The 26177-nt window shown below is 41.6% G+C and overlaps 1 protein-coding gene across 2 annotated transcripts in view; it reads left to right on the forward strand.

The window, feature by feature from the left end:
* The window catches only part of WDR7 (WD repeat domain 7), a 447173-nt gene that overhangs the window by 412530 nt on the left and 8466 nt on the right, over positions 1-26177 (forward strand). For both annotated transcript variants that reach the window (XM_029059993.1, XM_029059994.1), the window contains one exon: positions 25927-26031. In XM_029059993.1, coding sequence (XP_028915826.1) covers positions 25927-26031 — 105 coding nt within the window. The remainder of the gene's footprint in view (positions 1-25926; positions 26032-26177) is intronic.

Below are 26177 nucleotides of genomic sequence, written 5' to 3' on the forward strand. Positions count from 1 at the left end.
TTCACTTCTCTGGGCCTCAGTTACCTTATCTGTAAAGTGGGGATTAAGTGTGAGCCCCATGTGGGACAGGCACTCTGTCCAACCTGATTAACTTGAATCTGCCTTAGTGCTTATAACAGTGCTTGGCACATAAGAAGTGCTTAGCAAGTACCATACATCTTCTGATCATTATTATTACTGTACAGTAGAGTTGGTAGAAATGATCACTGCCCACAAGGAACTTAAGCCCAGATAGAAATTTACCAGCCACCGATGTTACTTAGCACAGAACACTGTGAGGGGGTAATAAAGAATGTCCCTGCATATAATCGATCAATCAGTCGTATTTCTTGAGTGCTTACTGTGTGCAGAACACTATACTAAGGGCTTGGGAGAATACAGTACGAGAGAGTTGGTAGACACTTTACTTGCCTACGGCAGACTTACAGTCTAGAGGGAGAGAGAGACATTAATATAAGTATGGATATGTATATAACTGCTGTGGGACTGAAGCGGGAGATGAATAAAGAGATCAAATCAGGGTGACGCAGAAGGGAGTGGGAAAAGAGGAAATGAGGGCTTAGAGACTGCCTCTTGGAGGAGATGTGCCTTCAATAAAGCTTTGAAGGTGGGGAGAGTAAATGTCTGTCGGATATGAAGTGGAAGAGCATTCCAGACCAGAGGCGGGATGTGTGCAAGAGGTCAGCGGCAAGATAGATGAGATTGAAGTACAGTGGCATTAGGAGGATGAAGTGTGCGGACTAGGTTGTAATAGGAGATCAGGGAGATGAGGTAAGAGGAGGGCAAGAAGATTGAGTGCTTTGAAACTGATGATGAGGAGTTTCTGCTTGATGGGGAGGTGGATGGGCATCCACTAGGGGTTCTTGAGGAATGAGGAAACATGAACTGAACGTTTTTGAGAAAAATGAACCGGGCAGCAGAGTGAACTATGGACTGAAGTGGGGAAAGACAGGAGGCAGGGAGGTCAGCCAGGAGGCTGATACAGTAATCAAGGTGGAATAGGATAAGTGGTTGGATTGATGTGTAGCAGTTTGAATGGAGAGAAAAGGACAGATGTTGTTAAGGTTGAGCTGACAGGATTTAGTGACAGATTAAATAGCCAGCCTGAAACTATATATGAAGTTACAGCCAAGGTGGTGTCCTATTAGAGGTGATTATAACTAAGTTGTATTATTCCTTGTATTTAATATATTTAATGTCTAGTAGGTATCTTGACACAGAGATGGTGGTTGTTTCCTAAGAGAAGTAGTGGGAACGCCTTCCTTTCATTCAATAGTATTTATTGAGCGCTTACTATGTGCAGAGCACTGTACTAAGCGCTTGGGATGAACAAGTCGGCAACAGATAGAGACAGTCCCTGCCGTTTGACGGGCTTACAGTCTAATCGGGGGAGACGGACAGACGAGAACAATGGCAATAAACAGCGTCAAGGGGAAGAACATCTCGTAAAAACAATGGCAACTAAATAGAATCGAGGCGATGTACAATTCATTAACAAAATAAATAGGGTAACGAAAATATATACAGTTGAGCGGACGAGTACAGTGCTGTGGGGATGGGAAGGGAGAGGTGGAGGAGCAGAGGGAAAAGGGGAAAATGAGGCTTTAGCTGCGGAGAGGTAAAGGGGGGATGGCAGAGGGAGTAGAGGGGGAAGAGGAGCTCAGTCTGGGAACGCCTCTTGGAGGAGGTGATTTTTAAGTAGGGTTTTGAAGAGGGAAAGAGAATCAGTTTGGCGGAGGTGAGGAGGGAGGGCGTTCCAGGACCGCGGGAGGACGTGACCCAGGGGTCGACGGCGGGATAGGCGAGACCGAGGGACGGTGAGGAGGTGGGCGGCGGAGGAGCGGAGCGTGCAGGGTGGGCGGTAGAAAGAGAGAAGGGAGGAGAGGTAGGAAGGGGCAAGGTGATGGAGAGCCTTGAAGCCTAGAGTGAGGAGTTTTTGTTTGGAGCGGAGGTCGATAGGCAACCATTGGAGTTGTTTAAGAAGGGGAGTGACAGGCCCAGATCGTTTCTGCAGGAAGATGAGCCGGGCAGCGGAGTGAAGAATAGACCGGAGCGGGGCGAGAGAGGAGGAAGGGAGGTCAGAGAGAAGGCTGACACAGTAGTCTAGCCGGGATATAACGAGAGCCCGTAATAGTAAGGTAGCCGTCTGGGTGGAGAGGAAAGGGCGGATCTTGGCGATATTGTAGAGGTGAAACCGGCAGGTCTTGCTAACGGATAGGATGTGTGGGGTGAACAAGAGGGACGAGTCAAGGATGACACCGAGATTGCGGGCCTGAGAGACGGGAAGGATGGTCGTGCCATCGACGGTGATAGAGAAGTCTGGGAGAGGACCGGGTTTGGGAGGGAAGATGAGGAGCTCAGTCTTGCTCATGTTGAGTTTTAGGTGGCGGGCCGACATCCAGGTAGAGACGTCCCGGAGGCAGGAGGAGATGCGAGCCTGAAGGGAGGGGGAGAGGACAGGGGCGGAGATGTAGATCTGCGTGTCATCTGCGTAGAGATGGTAGTCAAAGCCGTGAGAGCGGATGAGTTCACCGAGGGAGTGAGTGTAAATGGAGAACAGAAGAGGGCCAAGAACTGACCCTTGAGGAACTCCAACAGTTAAAGGATGGGAGGGGGAGGAGGCTCCAGCGAAGGAGACCGAGAATGATCGGCCAGAGAGGTAAGAGGAGAACCAGGAGAGGACAGAGTCCGTGAAGCCAAGGTGAGATAAGGTACGGAGGAGGAGGGGATGGTCGACAGTGTCAAAGGCAGCAGAGAGGTCAAGGAGGATCAGAATGGAGTAGGAGCCATTGGATTTGGCAAGAAGGAGGTCACGGGTGACCTTAGAGAGAGCAGTCTCGGTAGAGTGGAGGGGACGGAAGCCAGATTGGAGGGGGTCTAGGAGAGAATGGGAGTTAAGGAATTCTAGGCATCAATTGTAGACGACTCGTTCTAGGATTTTGGAAAGGAAGGGTAGTAGGGAGATAGGACGATAACTGGAGGGGGAAGTTCCTTTTTCAAAGTAAATGAAGAACAAGAAGTCAAAGTATTTTGGCTTGTTTGTTTTGTTTTTAATAGTATTTGTCAGAGAAGCAGCATGGCTTAGTGGAAGGAGCACGGGCTTGGGAGTCAGAGGTCATGGGTTCTAATCCTGATCCGCCACTGGCCAGCTCTGTGACTTTGGGCAAGTTACTTAACTCCTCCGTGCCCCAGTTACCTTGTCTGTAAAATGCGAATTAAAACAGCACCACGTGGGACAACCTGATTATCGTGAATCTACCCCAGTGCTTAGAACAGTGCTTGGCACATAGTAAGCACTTAACAAATACCATTATTATTATCATTATTATTTGTTTAATATATGCCAGGCTCTGTTTTACGCACTGGGATAGACACAAGTTAGGCAGGTTGGACAGAGTCCTTGTCCAGATAGGGCTCACAGTCTTAATCTTCATTTTACAGATGAGATATCGGAGGTACCAAGTTGACACAGCAGGGAAGTGGCAAAGCCAAGATTAGAACCCAGGTTCTTCTGATTCCCAGGCCTATGCTCTATCTATTTGGCCATGGTGCCTCTCTTCCAAGTGTTCCAGAGAACACTTTTACACTTCAGTTTCTATGATTTCAAGTTGCCCCCCCAAAATTACCAGGGACAATTAATAACGAATAATTGGTTTCTTTCAATATATTTTCATTTTCATTCTGTTTTCTTGTTTCAGTGCTTAATTGCAAACCTCCCACTTGGTGAAGCATTAGAAATATCTCCTTATAATCCCCTTATATGATGTCTATGCTATTCATATTATATATTTAGTTTTTGCAGTGCTTATCAGTACCAGTGAGTTCCATAGGTGTAGATTTGGTTATAAAGATTTATATGCCACAAAATCCATCAATGCCACAAAGGAACACTTGCCCACCATGTACAATTGATTTGAAATATGAACAACAATCAAAAAGTTAGGTTAGGCTATCTCAGTGCCTGAAATAGCTAGCCAGTGTGAGCTCTAAAAAGAGATCCAGTGGTTAGAAAATGAAGGAAGTAAGAGAAAAGATTTAAAAGGAAAAATAATGTGAAAGCCCATATTTGGCCTGACAGTAATTTCCTATACTTTTCAGCAGTATAATTCGTTCCCTGATTGTAAAGTGAATGTGACTGCTTGCATCTGTGAAAAGATGTAGGCTGGTAGTGGGAACACAGATAAAGATTTAAATCAAATTACAGAGGGAGGAGATTGTCATCATATGCATTTTGTTGGTGACATTTCTAGTCCCTTAAATGAAAGTAGCATATTTCCTAAAATGTGACCCATAAATTGAATGTTTTAAATATCCGGTCTTAACTAATTTAGTTAGAAGCGTAGACTGAATGAAGAAAACATTGCATATTTTTTCAGTTAAGTATTTTTTCTCATTAATGCACATATCACTGAAAGTGAAATGGATTGACAGAGTGTTGTTTGTTAGATACCACATTTGAAATGATGTAATATTTAGAATATATGTAATAATACATTTTACGAACATGTGTAAAATGTCCTGTGACAGCTGCAGCTGTCATCCAATTTTTTCTGGATTAAGTTTGGGCAAGAAAGAAGCTGCCTCATTTTCTAGTTGTCATTTGTCCAGGAAGTAAAAGCAAATTGTAATGAGGGAATCACAGCAGGAGAACCTCCTAACAAATGAGAGGCATATATTGACTGACAGCCAGCATGCCATTTCAGTGATAAATGTATTTTTATACACTGCTGTTCAAGGTCATTTTGTGCTCTCATTGTCTGGGGTGATCAGGAGTGGTCCATTTCACATTTTAATTCTAAATAATTGTATTTCCTGATTCAAAGTTGTACTTCTGTATGATTAGTATTAAATGTAATACCTTGAAAAATTTGATCCATTTACATGCTTATTCATGGCTTTATCTTGCCACTACTGAAGAAACCATTTGAAAGACAGGAAATTGCTTAAAATGTAAATCTGAGAGATTTTAGGTATACGATAACTGAGCTATGTCTATTATAAGGAACTTGTAATTTTTGTTCATTATTTTGGGGAAAATGGACATTAATTATTTGAAATAATTTCAAATTTAAAATATTGGCTTTAAAGGATTTCCATTTAAAATGTGCATCAAATGTTAAGATGTCTAATAATTAGGTATGGGATAAGTATTGGAAGGGAAATTAAGATAGCTTCAGTATCTTCCAGAGAATACAAGAGTACATCTTAATAAGTATTTTACAATTATTCACGCTGAGTTGTGTAAAAATATGAGTATTGTGAATTTATATACCAAAAAAAGAAACATTCCTGTGTATAATTGAGCATCAGAGTAATACATTCATCCACTATATTAATCTATATCTATATGTCTATATATATCTTAATTCCTCTCTTTTCCTTGGATGCTGCTGCCTCACTTCCTGAAGCGAGGAACTGTGGATGGTTTTGCAATCACTGTATATCTGCTTGTCTGCTGGGTGATCTTGGGCAAGTGACTTAACTTCTCTTTGCTTCAGTTACCTCATCTCTAAATTGGAGATTAAGATTGTGAACTCCCAGTGGGACCTGGACTGTGTTCCACCTGATTATCTTGATTCTACTCCACTGTTTAATACAGTGCATGACATACAGTAAGCTCTTAGCTCACTATGTATATTTATTTTCAATAATAATGATAATAATAATTATGGTATTTGTTAAGGGCTTACTAAGTGCCAAGCACTGTTCTAAATACTGGGGTAGATACAAAGTAATCAGGTTGTCCCTCATGGGGCTCATGATCTTAATACCCATTTTACAGATGAGGAAACTGAGGCACGGGAAAGTGAAGCGATTTGCCCAAGGTCACACAGCAGGCAAGTGGCAGAACCGGGATTACAACCCACATCCACTGACCCCCAAGCCTGTGATCTTGTCACTAGGCCATGCTTCTTCTTTGCTTTCTCCCAAAAATATGTGGTAGGTTATTTAGCACCTTCAAATATGTTTCAAAAATGTGTTTTGTATTTGTTCATGGAATGGTTATCTAGCTTTTTCTAGTGCATAGTCGTTATTTGTCTCTCTGCACTTTGAAAGGCCCTAAACATAAATTGTTCAGATAACATATGATTAAAGCGGATGAATGGCACTTTATTTTCACTAGATTTTGTTTGTTTTATTGGTTTCATTCTTTTGCATATGCAGTTGTTAAAATCATCCTGTCACCATAGAGGAAGTGGTCATATTGTTCCTATCGTCTGGATACAGACCAAATTGGGAAATTGTAATTTGGGAACAATACAATCCTCATTTAGGATAAAACTTACGTCTGTGATGTAATGGGAACTCATTTGTTTATGGACTGGAGGGTAACAAGCATATTTTTAGGTCTATAACCGCTGCACCTCTCTTTACCTGTGCACTCATTAGAAGAAACCACTGGTCACATATCAAATTCTTCAGTTCTGCATATATAGTAAGTGACTGAGTGATTAGTAGCTTCAGTCTTGGAGATAATGGACCAACTATTTAATTTTTTATGGTTTTATTAAAACTTCAACTAAGCACATCGTGGCCTAGTGGAAAGCAGCGTGACCTAGTAGTAAGAGCATGAGCCTGGTAGGTCGAGGATCTGCGTTCTAATCCTCATTCAGCTACTTGTCTGCTGTGTGACTACAGGCAGGTCACTTAACTGTTCCATGCCTCAGTTACCTCACTTGTAAAATTGGGATTAAGTTGGTTAGCCCCATGTGGGACATGGACCGTGTCCCACCTGAATAGCTCATATCTACCCCAGCGCTTAATACTTAATACTTAATGTCTGGCACATACTAAGCTCTTAACAAATACCATTATAAAAACATCCATTCAAATATGTTCGTCACTTAAGCCAACGACGGTTCTGAAAGCAGCTTTGCATTGGCCATTATTATATTGCAATATTTAGATGGTCGGAAAGATGTGCCGCAGCTTAGGCCTGTGTCCGTCCCACTCGACCTCGGCAGAAGCAAGCAGGAGAGGAGACGCGTCCTCCTTGGCTTCTGGGGCTCAGGTGGCCCAGGAGCCCCAGGGTTGCAAGGCTGCAGGAAGAGGGCTCGACCCCAGTAATGGCAATGACCTACCTCCCGTGTACATCAAAAAACAATTTGTATAATGGATGTCAACACTTTGGAAAAAAGAAATATGTGTGTGTGTGTGTATAAAATATGTATAGAAAATATTCTGGACCAGCAGTTTTATTGTTTAACTTAATCCTTCATATTTCTAGGCAGAGAATAGCTTTCCCTAGTGAAAGTAGAGTTCATTATATAAACTTGAAATTAGGGGGACGAGGGAAAGAAATTAGGTAGCATTTTTTGTAGTTTGGACCAAGGGCTCACATTATCTTTTGAGGTTCTCCCAGAAGCTGGTAGTAATGATGGTTATCTTGTCTTATGCTGTTGAGCCATCTTTGACCCACAGCGATTCCATGGACACATCTCTCCCAGAACGCTCCACTTCCATCTGCTATCGTTCTGGTAATGTAGTCATAGAGTTTTCTTGGTAAAAATACAGAAGTGGTTTACCATTGCCTCCTTCCACACAGTAAATTGGAGTCTCCACCCTCGACTCTCTCCCATGCCACTGCTGTCCAGAAAGGTTAGTTTTGACTTGTAGGACATTGCCTTCTGCTCACTATCCACTGCCTAAGCTAGGATCGGAATGGATATGCCTCTGCTTGGCTCTCCCTCCCCTAGTCGAGACTGGTAGAGTATTGGAAGCTTTCCAGGGGAGACCCTGAGAGGGGAATAGTAGTTGTAGTAGAATAGGATTTATTAAGCACTTACTGGGTGCATATTCTGCTAATATTGAGGTTGCTGATGCTGTTCCCTAAAACCTGCAAGACTGTGGATGGTTAAGGTAATGAATAGTGCCAAATACAGGAGCTTTACCATTCTTTGTGGTGCTAATTGAATTGGAATGAAGGCTACATATCTACTTGAAAAATGTGGCACAGACTGCAAAATCCACCTATGGGGATGCAGTTAAGACTGAAAAGGCCACTGTGAGCCCAACAGTCCTGACTGTACTGGGCACATGCATAGACCATTGCAGCGTGGCTCAATGGAAAGATCCCGGGCTTGGGAGTCAGAGTTCATGGGTTCGAATCCTGGTTCTGCCACTTAGCTGTGTGAATGTGGGCAAGTCGCTTAACTTCTCTGTGCCTCAGTTACCTCATCTGTAAAATGGAGATTAAGACTGTGAGCCTCATGTGGGACCAACTGATTACCCTGTATCTACCCCAGAGCTTAGAACAGTGCTCTGCACATAGTAAGCGCCTAACAAATACCAACATTATTTTTCTCTGTGCCTCAGTTCCCTCATATGTAAAATGGGGATTAACTGTGAGCCTCACGTGGGGCAACCTGATGACCCTGTATCTCCCCCAGCGCTTAGAACAGTGCTCTGCACATAGTAAGTGCTTAACAAATACCAACATTATTATTATGCTCTTGTGTTTGTTGTTTGCAGAATCTACTGCTGTTTCCACTTTTGCCTCCTTTTCCTGGATCATTTTTCCAGTCTTTTCTAGACTGTAAACTTCTTCTTGACTGTAAGCTCATTGGGGGCAAGAGAGCTTGTCTACCAACTCCTCCTACCATTCCTCTCCAAGCTCCTTGAGTGAGTTGTCTACACCTGCTATCTGAAATTCCTCTCCTCCAATTCTCTCCTTGACCCCCTCCAATCTGGCTTCTGTCCCCTTCACTCCATAAGAAATCACCTTCTCAATAGGTCACCAGTGATCTCCTTCTTGCCAAATCCAGCAGCCTCGACTGCATCCAGGATCTGATCCCAACTCTACCCCTTGCCTGTTGTGGGACATGGGGCAAGTCACCAAAGTTCCCTGCAACTTGGTTCCCGCATCTTTAAAATGGAGATTAGATACTTGTCTTCCCTCCCGCTTAGACCGTGAGCCCTATATGGCCCTGGGGCTGTATCTAATATGATTGTATTGTATTTATAGCACTTTATTGTATTGATTGTATTTGTAGCACTTGGGACAGTCCTTGGCACATGGTAAATGTGCCATAGCAATTAAGTACCACAGTAATTAGGATTACCAATAATAATAATAGCAAAAATACTTCAGTAATGGCCACCATCCAATCTTTTACTTCTGTGCTTGAGATCCTATTGCAAGGAAAAGGTCTCTGGTGACCTTGGAAAGATGGTCTCAGTAGAGTAAACTGAGTAGATTTTTCAGGCAAGCAGGAGTCTCATAAAAGAAGGCTGAGAAGATGAAAGAATGGAAAGGGGTGGGAAAGGTGATGAGACTTTGTGAGCTTGTGTCTGATGGTCTTGATTTTCATTCATAGAGTTGTTGGCAAGCTCAGTCGGGGTCAAAAGAGCGAGGAGGCGGGGACACTGTGGGCTAAAGGAGGGTGCTAAAGGCCCAGAGTAATTGGTGGTGGTAGTAGGCATGGGAGTCGGTGAGAGAGATGTAATGCCACTTAGTGGAATAGATGGCAAAATTATAGCAATTAAGGATGAATTTGAAATGGTAAAACTCAGCTTGGAGCCTGGGTGTCTGCCAGTAGGACTCTATAGCGCAAACACTGGAGTGGAGGATGTGTCTGATGGAGGTGATCCAGGACTGAGAATCGGTGGTGAAAGATCAGAGGAGTAGGGCAGAGAGGGAGTTGGGTTTGGTGGAGAGTTCAGTCTACAGGCCATAGATTTGTGCTTCAAGAGTGGGTATTTAGGGAGACCAGGTGGAACACTGAAATAAGTAGAGGGGATCTAGAGATTGGCTTTCTCTCTGTAAGAAGAGTGCCCTATAGCAGGGGAGAGGGGTAGGGGGCCAAGTAGGATTTCAGAATTGGCAAGGTGAAAAATGATAGAATGAGCAGTGATGATTAGATCCATCGTTTGTCCAAGTTGGTGAGGGGATAATAGGGGATTTAGTAGGAAGTCTGCAGAGTAAGAGTGAGAGTAGGCAACTTGGGGGTCATGGGACTGTACATATGGACAGTGAAGTCCCTGAGGATCAATGGAGGAGAGGAGGAGGAGTAAGTAAAGATGACAGTTAAGTGGATGTGTTCAGGCTCTTTGGTGATTTTGCATTGTTAGAGGTGGTGTGGAAAGGGATGGGGAAGGAATGGAGTTTCCTAATTACCAGGCAGAGTCACGGGTGGAGAGATAACATGTCCATCCTACTTCAGATGAGGAACTGTACTACAGGTGGTAAATAGAGCTGGAGACTAGAGTTATGAAATAAAAACCAGTGTGTTGTAAACCTGAAACAGGGTGTAAATTTCAAATCCTAAGTGCCATCTGTCATAACTCGAAATCTTATAAATTAAGACTAGCCCGAAATACGAACATAATTCAGGCCTGTCAGCCAACGGTTTGGTCAATAAGGTGCCACAGTTTAGCTCCTGAATGCATCCAAGGTGCCTTTTTCTTATTCAGACAGTGAAATATAGTCACTTTTCTTGTTTTCAGAAGCCAGTTTCAAGGAAAATTTACATTGTAGTGTGCCATGACAGACACTGAGCATGTGCACATAGTTAATTCAGATAAACATAGATTCTTGGGAAAAGGTTCCCAATATATTCCACAGCACCAAAATATACAGTGAAAATGTGTCACAGAAGTTGTGTTTTGTGTTGATGACCGTAAGAATATCCATAGCACATTCATTGAGCAAAAGTAGATCATTGCGTTTCCAGTTGGATATGGGCCAGTGCCTCCCCGGCCCCCTCTCCCCACCATGTTTCAGGTTTGATGTCTTGATTGCTTTGAAGGCTCTCATATTAATACTAATAATAATAGCATTTAAGCCCTTGCTACATTTCAAACACTCTATGTGCTGGGGCAAATACAACATAATTAGGTCCCACAGGGGGTTCACAGTCTAAGTAGGAGGTAGACCGGGTCCTGAATCCCCATTTTGCAGATGAGGAAACTGAGGCACAGAGAAGTTAAGTGACCTGTCCAAAGTCCCAGAGTAGAGAAGTGGCAGAGCCAAGATCAGAACCCAGGTTCTCCGTACTCATCTCCTAGGCCATGCTGCGTCTTTCATGGAAATCTGTTTATCGGCTACTGACACTGCTATGATGAAGCTTATTTGTACACTCAATTTTGCAAAAATGCACATTTCACTCTGAGTATTTCACTATGCTTTTCAGTTAGAACGCTTTGAGGGAATTAAGGAACTTTAGTCCAACAGTGTAAGTCTGTTTTGATACAGTGTGACTCGGAACCTTAAGAAATGGTTTTCATTCTATGCATGTGCACTTGCTTGCAGTATCAGACCCATGAATACTACGACACAAGTTTTCCTTACAGCAGAAAGGTTTCACAAGAACACAGCTCCCACATTCTAGGAGAACTGGGTGTGTATATACCTTTTTCAGGTTCCTTCTGCCGGTCACTCATAACAGGGGCCTGTGCACCGGTGCTAGAATAGTCTTTCTATAATATCCCAATGTTCAATGTGTAGTTGTGTTCTCGTGTTTGACAGACTTCTGTTTGGCTTGTTTTTTCCACTACAAAGTTAATTCCCATCATCTGTGAGTACCCAATAAGCAAATTTGGGCAAAGAAGGCAGCTTTTAGTGACACTGAATGTAGCCCCCTATCCGTAAGACTGACCAGTGGGTTCTTAAATAGGACAGTTCATATGTCAAACAGTGCGGCTGTCTCTTCAGTAACTCAGCGATCAATATTTTTGGTCTTTTTCTTGCTCCGGGTATTTTTGTTAGGATTTTTTTTTTTCCTCGATAGGGTGTGCCCGCACACCTGCCTAGGCCAGCAAACCATCCTATGGACACTTACAGATCTGTCATGTTAGCTTTGCCATCTCTAAAGAAGAAATGTGTATCATAGTTTTCCACAGAGTTCTTCAGCTTGCTAGAGTTGAAATTCAGGACTTCTGGAGCTTTGCCCTCTCCTTTTGGAATGATTGCTGTATCCTTAATAACTAAAACCCATAACCTGATTTTCATGGTGGCATATTTTAATGAAAGCATCTTCAGGTAGGGAACGGCTCCTTTGTAAAGGCTCTTCGTGTTCCTAAGCAATCATAAATTAAAAATCAGTAGGCTTAATTACTCCTACAGATTCCAGAAGCTATCTTATTGTGTAATTCTCTATCTAAATATGCATCTTGGTGGACTTAAATAAAAATCCTTTGCCGTAAAATAGTTGCCGTAATGACACAAACATGTCTTCCCAAAGATACCGTATCTCCCTTTGAAAGAATTCCTCTCCTTAATATTGTAACCCCCTTTTATTGTAACTTAAAATGATTTCTACAGTTTTTATCTTCCTTGGGTTACTGTGCAACCATAGAAAAAATCAGATCGGAGCTACTCTTTTAAACAAATAACTGTTATTGTATAGAAGTTAATGCAATATGCCAATTCTTCATGTTTCTTTGTAGTACTGGTATTTAAGATTATTAAATCTTAGAGATATAAACATAATCCCCATAATTTACCAGTTACATAATGAATGAAGAGCAGCATATGTGTAGTGCGAAGTTATTCAATCTCAGAAGACCCAAATAAAATGCATTTCATATTAAAATCCCATTTTCTAAAGTCAAGTGAATCATCTAACCTACTGAGCCTCTAAAGAAGTGATAAAACTCCCGTCCTCAGCCAGCCAAATCTGAAAAAAAAAAAAAAAAAAACCAGAGTGGTTCTGTAGAAAGCTTTTGATTGAGTAACATAGATTTGAGGATCTGATCTTTTCCCTGACAGATAAATAAAAGGGTAAATGTTTAAGTGTACATTAAGTAGCAGACACAAAAAAGAAATCTTCGTTTGAAAAGATTAACGTTTGCCAGAAGGTCATTGTAAATTATAATGTAAATAAAATGATGATCATTACGAAGTCCACCCAGAGTAACAAGCAACAAAAGGTAAATCTCTATTTTAAAGGATTAACATTTACTAGGGAAGCACGTAAATTAAAACATCAAAGCAATTGGGTTCCCTTAAGGATTGCAGTTATTTGGATAAATTGTCAGTGGTGAAGAGTGCAACAAGTGTGCTAATGCTATTGATTTTCACCTTTGTATTACCAAAACATTTTTCATTGACAAATATTAATTGCTTGTTAAGTGCTAAGGAGTTTGATGGTCTGAATATCGAATCTTATAATTAATTGGCCTTTTAGTTTTCCTTATCATTAGGCAAAAGTGATTACATTAAAGACACAAGGGTTTGCTTAAGCCAACGTATCTCATACTTGACATACAGTAAGTAAATATTCCAGTAGAGCCTACTATCTCTCCGTTGGACCACAGTATTTCTTTTGCTTTGTATATACTATATTCTCTTTGTCCAGTTGTAAGGCATTTGGGGCCAACACATACATTTCTGCTGATCTAGTTGGTTGTCAAACATTTCATTTATTTTACCCAATTTACACCATGTCATTTAAATTTAATTTGGATTCTAGCTATCAGTGTAGATTCTTCTCTCTTAGTATCAAAAACTAACAAACAACAACAGTTCAAATAGAAAAGGCATAAAAGGCTCCTATGCGTCTATGGGAAATAAAGATTTATGTTACAGGCTCACAAAAGGACCTCGCTACTTTATCCAACAAAACTGATATTTATCATTATAAATAAGGAGCGTAACAGCAGAGGGGAGAAGGAAAGTTAGCCAGGCTTCTTCCCCCTTCTTTGATTCTATCTTGTCCTCCTTCTCTTTGAGGGCAGCTCTAGTCATCCCTGATCACACCAACACTTGGATCATACATGGCCTAGGCAGCAATGGCACCCATTGTTCATTGAATCAAAATCCCCCTTTTTCTCTTTTCTCCTTCCCTCTCCATCTCTTTCCCCTTCTCCATCTTTTTCATCATTTCATTTCTCCTTTTCTGTCAGTTTCCTTTTCTCTCAGTCTAATCCCTTTGCTTCCTGTTTCCTTTTTTTCCCCTCTCTCCTCTCAAATTCCTTTTCATTCATTCACTCAGTAGTTTGTCCCTCTGGACTGTAAGCTAGTTGCGGGCAGGGAATGTTTATGTTCATTGTTATATTGTACTCTCCCAAGTGCTTAGTACAGTGCTTTACAAACAGTGAGGACTCAATAAATACCATTGCCTGACTGACTAGCATTTGTTGAGCACCTTTAGGATGCACATACTTTGGAGAGTAGATTGCTCCTTATTGAGCTGCTCTGGTCAGTGTTTAAGTTGGGTTTCGTCAGCCATATTCCATATGGGTTTCTTTCAATGCTAAAACACTGGGCTATTCAATGTGAGGTTTTAATCTGGGCCTGCAGGTGTGGTTAAAAAGACTAATCAATGCACCGTTCTTTCTACACAGTGCACGTGTACTTTGCTGGGCTGTTGCTTTGGTGCTCTCTTTCCTGTTATTATGAGCATCCTGAAATCTGTATTCTGTAAAGTACTGTACGTACAGCGTACATACAAAGGTCATGTACCCTTAGTGATCAAGTCTTTTTCATTAATTTTAAATATTTGATTTCAATACTGTTTTGTAGCAACTGTGTTACAGTGAAACCTCATTGGTTAGAAGCCTACTAACCCAGAACACATGGTAATTCGAAAAGGAATTTAAAACTGTGCTTCCCTTTTCATATGTACTTCTTGCCAAGTAGGCAGGTTTCAACCTAAACTGTGCTCAATTAACCTGCAGCAGGAGACTCTGCAGAGTTGCTGTGGGAGAAACACAGAGCACTTCTGGTCTCTTCAGCTGTCTTTCTCACAGGTTCATAGGAACAAAGAAAGAGAGAGAGACTGTTAGAGGCACCGTGAAGCTCAGCACAGATAACGGCAAAGGAAAATGGAGACACACACTCGAAATAATACAGCTTAAAAAAGAAATGTTTTTACAGTTAAGCCTTTCCCCTAGTTCTAGCCAGATGTTCTCCCTTTGGAATAAATTAAGGTAGTTTTACTCAGATTATTTGATGTTGCTCTTTAACCATTTCTATTATATGGAGATAATTATTCAAGAGTGGCTTATGCAGTACTGTGCTATTTGGGGACCTTCTGAAGGCTCATTTTGGTGGTTGCTCAGAGTGTCATGAAGAAGATGCTTTTCAGTCTATGTAGAGAAACCTGGAGGTCATCCTTACCTTGCTAAGGGATTGGGGAAGAGAGGCTGGCATTTGGATTCTCCGGGCCCCGAGAACCGTTATATTTGGACATCTCCGATAGGATGAGAGCCCTAGCTCTAACATTTTTGGAAGAAACGTATCAGGAAGTTGATCCAAGTCACCCCCATTGTACATAACTACATAATAGTCAGGGACTTTATAAGGGAGGGGGGATTTTGACTTTTCTCTGGAATGCCACTTCTAAAGGGATGAAGGATAGGGGATGGTTAGATTCATTCCACAAGCTTTTCAGGCCTGTCTATTCTGGGTGCGAGTGCTTAGAAGCAGTTTATAGCTTCTCTCCTTCCAAGGAAGCTGTCCAGGCAACTTTCAATTACTCAGGTTAATGAGGGGAAAGCTTGGCATGCACGCTGCATAATTTGCATGTTCCTATTGATTATCCGTGGTTTGGGATTGCCTGTGCCAAGTCTCTCACACATCACTGTGAATAATCGAGAATTAGCTGGAGTTCCTTGGCTCAAGCACAAATGCAGTTCTAAAATACAGGAGACCATGCTCTTTGTAGGCCCCTCAAAAGGGAGCTTTTTCATTTCTAGGTAACTTATATTTGCCACCTGTTTGTAGAAGGAAGTTAGTTTTACTTTGCATTCACATGAGCAGAGATTTCTGTAAATTAAAAATAGAAATTAAAAACTGATGAGCAGAAAAATCCTATCCTTTGCATTTTCTTAGTTCATTAATATTTGTGTGACAAATGATCAAATGACGTTTTAATGTAAAGTTTTATGTATGCAGTGTATTTATTCACCTTGGTCCCAGTAATGATGGTTTACTTCTTCGTCATTCATTTTAACCTGAAATAATGTTTATTAAATGCTTACTGCTTCAGACACTTCCTGGCCCACAGAGTCATGAAATGGGGTCAACACATGCACTTTACTACCTCCTTTCTTACTCCTCCCCTCCCACACTGATCTTCTGATCAAATAAAGATTAGGATAGCATATTAAACTGATTTGGTAATGTATGTATAGCAGCAGTTTAAAGCACTCAGTCACTTTATAGCAGTCCTTAATATCCCCATTTGATGTAGTGTTCTGTGTATGACATAAGGGTGCTAATAGGTACATATTTAAATTTATAATTTATCATTGCTACTTAATATTTTTCCAAGTATTCAACTTGCTTTATGAGAATGGATTACAAACACTAAGATATTTTAAATGACTCAATGTCTATTTAATAGCTGTAATTGATACTTGAGGAAAAACTTGAGTAGTTATACATGGCTATGGGAAGATATATGCTATTAAAATTATTTTCCAGTGTGAAAATGAGGCTTTTAAAATATTTCAGGTGTAATGTGGCTTTTTTTCTCATACTCACCATTTTAGGACTTATTAGGTTCTTACAACTAAGCCAAGCTGAGAAATAATGTGGTTTAGTGGAGGGAGCACAGGCTGGGAGTCAGAAGGACCTGGGTTCTAATACCAACTCTGCCAATTGCTTGCTGTGTGACCTTGGGCAAGTTACTTAACTTCTCGGTGCCTCAGTTTCCTCAACTGTAAAATGGGGATACTTGTTCTCCCTCCTACTTAGACTGTGAGCCCCATGTGGGACAGGGACTTTGTCCAATCTAATTAACTTGTAACTACCCCAGCATTTAGAACAGTGATTGAAACATGGAAGAGTTTAACAAATACTATTTAAACAAAAAAAAAAAAGTATAAATCTCTCTACTGAGCCCTGAGGCAAATCGAGGAAGTCATTTCAAAGAGGGTAGTTCAAACCCAAAGTCAAGGAGACCGGGGCATCTTACTCAAGTGATATAATGTAAATCACAATGAAAAAAATTTGAATTCAGCAGTACAAATACCAATCGTAAACTATCTCAATTAAGCCAGTAGTTGGATGAGGTAAATTAGAGAAGCAGCATGGCTCAGTGGAAATAGCCCGGGCTTGGGAGTCAGAGGTCGTGGGTTCTAATCCTGGCTCCACCACTAGTCTGCTGTGTGACCTTGGGCAAGTCATCTAACTTCTCTGTGCCTCAGTAACCTCATCTGTAAAAATGGGGATTAAAAAATGTGAGCTCCAAGTGGGGCAATCTGATTACCCTGAATCTCCCCCAGTGCTTGGAACTGCGCTCAGCACATAGTAAGCTCTTAACAAATACCATAATTATTATTATTATTATTGTTAATCCTTGGATACCTCCACCATTGCAGGCATGGGATAAAGTCCATGGGGATAAAATGTTGTTACCGTCCCTATGTTCCAAAAGTTGGGGAAGGCAGCCTGGATGGGGAATGCTCCCTGAGGCACTGGGTAGCCCCTTTGCTCCTCCTTTTACATAATCCCCTAGCTCTGGCAGTTTGGCCATTCCATTCTGGGCAGGCCGGTTTGCAGAGATTAGGCTTCTCTCCCACTGGGTCGAGCAAGATAGAGGAGACTGCCTAGACACCCGGGAATCCTTCAGAGCTGTCGCAGCTTGGATCTATAACAGAAAAGGTTGGTTATGAAAAATGGCAAAAGGAAAACACTAATGCTCTAGGAATAATGGATAGTCTGGTCAGAGGCAAGCAGTCAAGAACAGTGTTCTAGAACCCAGTGGCAGAGAGACTATTGAAGAATAGTTGGTCAAGCGTCTCAAAGGCTAAGTTAGATCAGAAGAGGTTAATTAGGATCAGAATGGAGACAAGTCTTATTGTTTGGACAGAGGGGGAGGTCATTAATGTAGTTGCAGTGGAATTGAAAGAGCCCAGGAGGGATGCTGATCTCAAAATAGGTTCACTCTATTGCTGAGTTTGGGTGTTTGGAAAACCTCAGGTTGAAAAAGTGTCTATGATGAGTTTTCCTATAGACAAGGGGGATAAATTAGATTAATTTGTAAAGTCCCTTCATGCTCTACAGTTCTGTGGTCCTGAAATTTTTATATGAGAAGTGAATATACAGATACATTTTAATGATTTGCAATGATGCGTCCAAATCTCACTAAATCAGAGTACTAATTGGAGAAATTGCAGGTCTGTAAATGTAATTTCACCATAATAATTGTGGCATTTGTTAAGCACTTACTATGAGCCAAGTTCTGTACAAAGCACTGGGGTAGATAGAATACAATCAGATGAGACATAGTCCCTGTCCCACATGGGACTACTGCTTTAAGGGGGAGGGAAAACATTATTGAATCCCCATTTTCCAGATAATTAAACTGAGGCCCAGAGCAATTAAGTGACTTACCCAAGGTCACACAGCTGGTAGATGTCTGAGGTGAGATTAAAACCCAGTGCTCTTTCCACTGTCTTTGGGTGCTTGGCTGAGCGGCCAGCGTTTCATCATCACTGCCTCTCTGTAGTAACTAGCTGCTAATTGGAGCTTTGAGCCATGGTTTAAAGCAAAACCTTCCTTCTTTAGATCAAAACATAGTCTCTCTTGTGTTGTAGTAAGTAGGCAGACTATAAGACATAGTGGAAACACATCTCAAAACAATCTATATCCAGATATCCTAATCTGGTTGAGAGACCTGGGGAGGAATCAGGGTAATATTTCTTAATAATATTGGTCCTGGAGATCAGAACTGAGAATTCTCAATAGCTGTTTGGTTTAGGCAGGGGGCAGCTCATCAAAACCTTCTTCCTTTCTTTTAACTTTGCCCAGCCTATTTTGCTTTCCTGTCATTGGCAGTTGATGTTTATTGACCAGTGACCTATTTTTAAAGGATTTTCAGGGAAGTGATATTGTTGTGTCTACAAATATTTTCTCTACCTTCAGTTTGTTTCCACACGAGGTGTTTATCTTAGATGAGACCCTAGCACAATCTTAACAAAACTGGTTATACTGGGGATGGAGGGATGGTAGGGAGATAAAAAAAGAAGACTCTCCCTTACTTCTTCCTCTCCCCCACCCTGGATTTTACAATATTTTACAGTATCCCTTAACTCTTCCGCCATTCCTAAATTCCTTTTATTTAGAGTAGACATTTTCCCTTTTCTGCCACCCCTTGGATAACAAACAAAGCTGTCAGTCAGGAAGATGTCTTTGTTTTCTTTATGCCTTTAGTAGTTCTCTGAATGCCAGTCAGCCATGAAATAAGCTGCTACTTCTTTTGCGATGTCAAGGAGACACACAGATCATACCTAGAACAGTCTTCATTATCTAACATCATTTGGCACCTGTTACAATATATGATGATTGCTTCAGTTTTAGAAGTTGCTGTGGGATCATTAGATATTCATGAATGGCTCAGGGCAGGTTTGGAAGACTTGAAATAAGTGATCGTTTAATTGTGAAGCTCACACCTGTAAGACTTTATTCTGGGGAGGAATGATCTCTCCTGCGTGCTGTTTTGTGAGCTGTCCATCCAATAGCTTTTTTAGCTTGTTTTGTGATTCGTATTCTGCACCTGCCTGGTTCATGTGCCAGAAATGCTGTTCTCCTTTTGAGGTGACTGCTGGACTCTGTGTCACTTAGCATTCTAATAATAGCCCATGTTGCATGGGTTTTTTTGAGGTTTGATAGTTTTCTAGTTGCCTTTTTAACTCGGCAAAGTTGATGCTCACAAGGAGCAATCCTGTCGTCAACCTGATTTGGGTGGAGACAGGCAATTTGAAGAGCACCTCTTCTGATCCGCTTTCTCCACCAGGATGAGCCAGTGCATATTAAATAATCTTAACAATAGTGGTATTTGTAAAGCCCTTACTATGTGCCAGGCACTGTACTAAGTTCTGGGGTAGATACAAGATAATCGGGTTGGACACAGTTCCTGTCCCTTAGGGCTCACAGTCTTAATCTCCATTTTACAGGTGAGGGAACTGAGGCACTGACAAGTTAAGTGACTTACCCAAGTCACACAGCAGACAAGTGGCGGCACCGGGATTAGAACCCAGGTCCTTTGACTCCCACGCCCGTGCTCTAGGCCACTCTAGGCACTAGGCCACATTGTTTCTCAATCATAATACGGTTACTCAGACACCTGGGGTGTTACCCAGTGATGCTGCTGCTTCTTCGACAAGCAAGCAACCAGTGTCCCCAACCGCCTACTTGTGAAGGACTCTATTTTGATTTCCCCATCTAAGCAGGACATGCTTTTGAATTATTATTGTGGTTGTAAGCTCCTTTGAGGACAGGGATCATGCGTCTCAACTCATGTTGTAATCATTGTAATATTTTTTAAGAGTTTAGTACAAAGCACTGTACAAAGCCTAGATGCAAGATAATTGGGCCAGACTTAATCCCTGTCCCGCATGGGGCTCAAAGTCTAAGGAGGAGAGAAAACTTGTATTTAATACCCATTTTCCAGGTGAGGAAACTGAGGTACAGCAAAGATAAGTGACCTAGTGCAGAGCTCTGGTGCTCACTAAATTCTGTTTATTGATCGACTTGCCAGAGGTGGCACAGCAGGCAAGTGGTGGAGCAGGGACTAGAAGAAGACTCCCAGGCTTATGCTCTTGCCACTAGGCTGTGCAGCTTCTACTTCCCCAAAAACTTAGTACTGTGCTCCGCACACAGTAAGTGCTCACTAAATGCCACTGATTGATTGATTTGATAATGATCCCCCATGGCCAAACACTGCCAGAGAGGTGGCCTGATTTAAGAATGCTTTCTGTGGCCAAGGAAGAGATAATCTCTGTGCACTCTTCTTGGGAGAAGACACTGCTGTGCCTTCATGCACTCATTCATTCATTCAATCATATCTATTGAGCGCTTACTGTGTGCAAAGCACTGTACTAAGCACTTGGGAGAGTGCACTATAACAACAGAGACATTCCTGCCCACAATGAGCCTTCTTCCATTTCTTTAGGCCGTATTGAACAAGGCCCTCACTTTTACCATTGCGGCATTTTTCCTATTTAACAGTGTAAATAGAAAGCCACAAAATTGTGACATTGGTGGAGTGAAAAACTGCAGTCTGTCAGATATTGTAAATGTTGCACTGAAACTTGATATTTATGAATCGTTGATCTTCATTGATTTCACTTAGGACAGTGGTATAAATTTTCAAAGTTTACTTGTTGGCATGCAGAAGGAATTCAAGAATATGCATGTCTAGTAGCGTGGTGCTACTATCATCTTTATCAGTGATACTTATTGAGCATCTATTGCTTGAAGCACATTGTAAAAGTGTGTTGGGGACCTACAGAAATAGTTCCACGACACAGTCCCTGTGCTTAAGGTGAGGAAGACAAGTCAACATACAGAGATGTAAATAATAAACACAAGTAAATTAAAAGAAATGAATAGAAAGTTCATAAGTATGCTGAGGGGGCTGGGAGACAGAGTAATCAGAATTAATCAATCAGTAGTATTTATGGAGAGCGTACTGTGAGCAGAGCTACTACTCTGAACTTCTACTCTCCTGAACTCATAGTATTGTGCTCTGCACACACAGAGCACATCCAATAAATACCATTGATCGATTCAAAAGCAAAGAGGTATTTCTAAGTATCTGCATAGGATAATGATAATATTAATTATGATATTTTATAAATTCTTACTGTGCCAAACACTGTACTAAGTGCTGGGAGTAGATGCAAGTTAATCAGCTAACAAATCACACAATTACAAGTATTATTATTGAAGATTGACTGAACTATTATAATGTTTTAGATTTTGGCTCTGTGGCGTAAATGTACTTCAGATAACACTGCCAACTCCTCGTGCCCCTTAAATGCCACTTAGGATCAAATGGCAAGAAAGGTTTACCAGTGTTGTCTTAAGGCATTAAATCCACCAGGGTCTAATCATAATAATAATGATAATAATTTTGGTATTTGTTAAGTGCCGTCATGTGCTAGGCACTGAAATTAAGCACTGGGATGGATACAAGCAAATGGGGCTGGACACATCTCTTGGGTTTTCCGGATGGAGTGGAACACATGAAAAGAATGAACAGAGGCACACATAAATTTAACTGTGTAGTGAAGAGATCATAAACACTGAGAAAAAGTATTTTTAAGACAATATAACATAGCTGAGAACAGTTGGAAGCAGTATGGCGTAGTAGAAAAAACATGGGAGTCAGACCTGCATTCTAATCCCAGCTTCACCATTTACTTTCTGTGTGACCTTGGGCAAGTCACTTAATGTCTCTGTGTCTCAATTCCCTTATCTGCAAAATAGGGATTCAATATCCATTCATTCATTCAATTGTATTTATTGAGCGCTTACTATGTGCAGAGCACTGTACTAAGTGCTTGGAATGTACAATTTGGCAACAGATAGAGACAATCCCTGCCCAATAACGGGCTCACATCTTCCTCCTACTTAGACTGTGAGCCCCATGTGGAACTAGCTTGTCTTGTATCTACCTGAGTGCTTAGTGCAGTCCTTGGCATATAGTAAGTGCATAACAAACACCACAATTGTTATTATTTTCTTTATGGTATGTTAAGCAGTTTTGATGTCTTTCTCCCCACTTCTAGACAGTGAGCCCATTGTGGGCAGGAATCATCTCTCTTTGCTGCTGAATTGTAGTTATCAAGTGCTTAGTACAGTGCTCTGCACACAGTAAGTGCTCAATAAATACGATTAGATGAAAGCCAGGCAATGTTCTAAGTGCTGGGATAGATACGAGATCATTAGGTTGGACACAGTCCGTGTGCTGAGAGTCTTCATCCCCATTTTACAGATGAGGTCATTTAGGAAAAGAGAAGTTAAGTGACTTGCTCAAGGTCACACAACAATATTATTTTTATTAGTATTAGTTGGAAGAGAGTAGCAACAGAAGAGCAACATAGCTTTCAGTAATTCGAAATGGGGTCGGATATGGTTAACCTAACCAAAGATGAAATACAGAATCAGAGCGTCTTTCGCGATGGAGTTCTGCATAAGATGATATAAAATAATCAGATTGGACACAGTCCATGTCCCTCGTGGGGCTCAGAGTCTTGCGTGGCTCAGTGGAAAGAGCCCGGGCTTGGGAGTCAGAGGTCATGAGTTCGAATGCCGGCTCTGCCACTTGTCAGCTGTGTGACTATGGGCGAGTCACTTCACTTCTCTGGGCCTCAGTTACCTCATCTGTAAAATGGGGATTGAGACTGTGAGCCCCACGTGGGACAACCTGATTCCCCTGTGTCTACCCCAGCGCTTAGAACAGTGCTTGGCACATAGTAAGCGCTTAACAAATACCAACATTATTATCTTAATCCCCACTTTACAGATGAGATAACCGAGGCACAGAGAAGTTAGGTGACTTGCCAAAGGTCATACAGTAGGCAAGTGGCAGAGCTGGGATTAGAACCAAGGTCCTTCTCCAAGGCCCATGCTCTAGCCACCAAGCCATGCTGCTTCTCTGTCGGTTTTGTGGTCTGCATTGGTTTTCATCTGCAGACCAATGCACTAGTGTCATTTTTCTTGGGAAAGGATTATTTTCTCCAAAGTGGATTATAATAGCTTTCAGTTTCAGGTTTGTAAGCTCTTTGTGGGCAGAGAACTTGACTACCAACTCTGCTGTATTGTACTCTCCCAAGCATTTATTACAGTGCTTTGCACCGAAAGGATTGATTGAGAAACTGAATAGTAAGAACCCAGGAAAGAGAGCTCATCCACACAGTGATACCTCCCCAGGTGATTAGTACAGTGCTCTGCACACAATAAGCACTCAATAAATGTGACCGATAGATAATGCGAAGGGATGGGAATGGCCTTTTCCAGAAAGGACAGGTGCAGTTGTGTTGCTATTAAACAATTCCTTTTAAGTGGCCTGTGCTTCTCCTTCCTGCTCTGTAAAATGGAATTACTTATATTTGTTTGTCCAGGACATTGAGAGTACTTGCTGAAAATGTTCTCTGAGTGCAAAATGTTTTGTTATTAGCCCTGTCTCCATTCCTTTTCTTCCACAAGATAAGGAGGCGTTTAACAATTCAGCATTCTACTCCTGCCAGGGATAATTGCTTTATATCTCTTATTGTTCATAGCATTTCTTGAATTAGATTAATGTCTTTATGTTCCATTTCTGTCTTTGCAAGACAGATTTCTTTGTCCAATTAAGTGGAGAGACATGATACTCATTTGCATGTTAAAAGCTTCCAGTATCTTTTATTCATATTGCATTGTTTTATTTATTTCTTTTCGTTTCTAGCCCCTCAAAATGGCAAGATCTCTTGTTTCCAGCCCAGTGCTTGAGATCCCGGCCATTGAGTTTGGCCCTATCACAAAGCATTTATGTGTTCCCTATGATCCCGATACAGCTGCATTCCTAATGCGGGAATAGAGGTTAAAGTCAGTTCAGGCCCCACCTTTTACAGATCAGAAAAGTTCAGAGATTCTGAACAGACGACAATAGCAACATTTCCATTCCGCTGAGGGCTGAAGCACCTCTCGAGCTGAAATTGTAACAGGCTCACCAGATGTACCAAGTAGTTTAAAATAACAAGCGTCTCTGACCTGCCGCAAGTGGCACTTGCTATCACACAGGGTGGTTCTGTAACCCTGCGGGTAGCTCCTAGAGGCCTCAGAGATTGTCTTTCTGTGCCTTTGACTATGAACAAGGTCACGAAAGCCAGCAGCACTTTGAGGGTGGAGTTAGACCGAACAGAGTGCCGGTAAAAGAAGTTGTCCCTAGTCCCTGAATGCCTGTTCCAGTTTTAGTTATTTCAAAGCAGGAGATTTTTTTTTCCTTTTTTGAATTTTGGTACCCAGCTTTGCCACCTAGACCTGCAACTCCACAGAGAGCAGGGGCTGAGCTGCCTCTCGCTGCCATGGAAGCCTAGCATCAGACTTGGCTTCACTGCAGCACCGGTCCCCGCCTGAGGCCCAGCCAGATTATGTCTCAAAGCCTTCCCAGGTTGAAGGATTCTATGACTGATTCTACCTTTCCTGACAACTTCTGGCACGAGTTTCCTCTGCACAGTCCTGTTGCCGCCGGCACCAATCGGTCCATCAATAATAATAGTAATTATCTATTTGTTAAGCACTTACTATGCGCCAGGCACCATACTAAGCTCTGGGGTGGATTACAAGCAAATGGGGTTAGTTGGATACAGTCCCTGTGCTATGTGGGGCTTACAGATTCAGTCCCCATTTTACAGATGAGATAACTGAGGCACAAAGAAGTGAAGTGACCTGCCCAAGGTCACACAGCAAAGTGGCAGAGCCTGGATTAGAACCCATGACCTTCTGAGTCCCAGACCCATCATCTATCCACTATGCCATGCTGCTTCTCGTATTTTGTATCACCGTCAATTACATTTATTGAATGCTTACTGTGTGTAGAGAACTGTACTAAGTGCTTGGGAGAGTACAATAGAACAATAAACCGAAACTAATAAATAATAACAATAAAGCTTACGGATTAGAGACAAGTTTACAGCTCAGAGGCACCATTATTGTCAGGTCTCCTCCGCTGCCCAGACTGCCCCATCCTTTCCCCTTTCCATCCATGGCTCCATAGCCCTTTCTAGACTGTAAGCTGTAAATACAATCGAATGAATGAATGAATGAATGAATGAATGAATGAATGAATGATTAGGGTCTTACACATAAAAGGGGGCCCTAAGGCTTGAGCCTTAAGAGCACCAGAGCAGTGTGGATGCTGATAGAATAATAATAATAATAATCATGGTATTTAATGATAGAAGACAGGGAGAAATAGGTAAAAACTGTCATTGGAAAAGCAGCCCATTTTCTACCCTTTCCTCTGCTACTCCTCCAGAAACAGCAAGAATCAGATGTGTCAGAACTATTAGCCTTATTCTCATTCCCGTATTATTAGTAGTTGTATTTATAATCTACAAATACACTGTTCCTTGCTCAGTGGAAGAGGACAGACACGAACATTAACAAAAGTAAAATGTAACTCGCAATGTAAATGTGTTACAATTTAGCAATTAAAGAATCTAAAGTATTCTACGTGAATTATGATTGCTTTTGATATTCTATTTTAGACCATTCATGGACACAAAGGACCTATAACTGCAGTGGCTTTTGCTCCTGACGGCCGATATCTTGCCACCTATTCAAACACAGATAGCCATATCTCCTTCTGGCAGGTAAGTGTCCTGCTGCTGGAAATGGGGAGAGTGTAGAATGGGGCTCAGTCCTGGTTTCTGATGGGTTTCCTAGGGTTTTCTACCCTTAATATGCACTACTCATTTTATCTCTTTCACCAGCCAGTTTTTTGGTTTCTTTTTTTTTT

Source organism: Ornithorhynchus anatinus, chromosome 3 (assembly GCF_004115215.2).
Source record: "Ornithorhynchus anatinus isolate Pmale09 chromosome 3, mOrnAna1.pri.v4, whole genome shotgun sequence".
Taxonomy (NCBI): Eukaryota; Metazoa; Chordata; class Mammalia; order Monotremata; family Ornithorhynchidae; genus Ornithorhynchus; species Ornithorhynchus anatinus.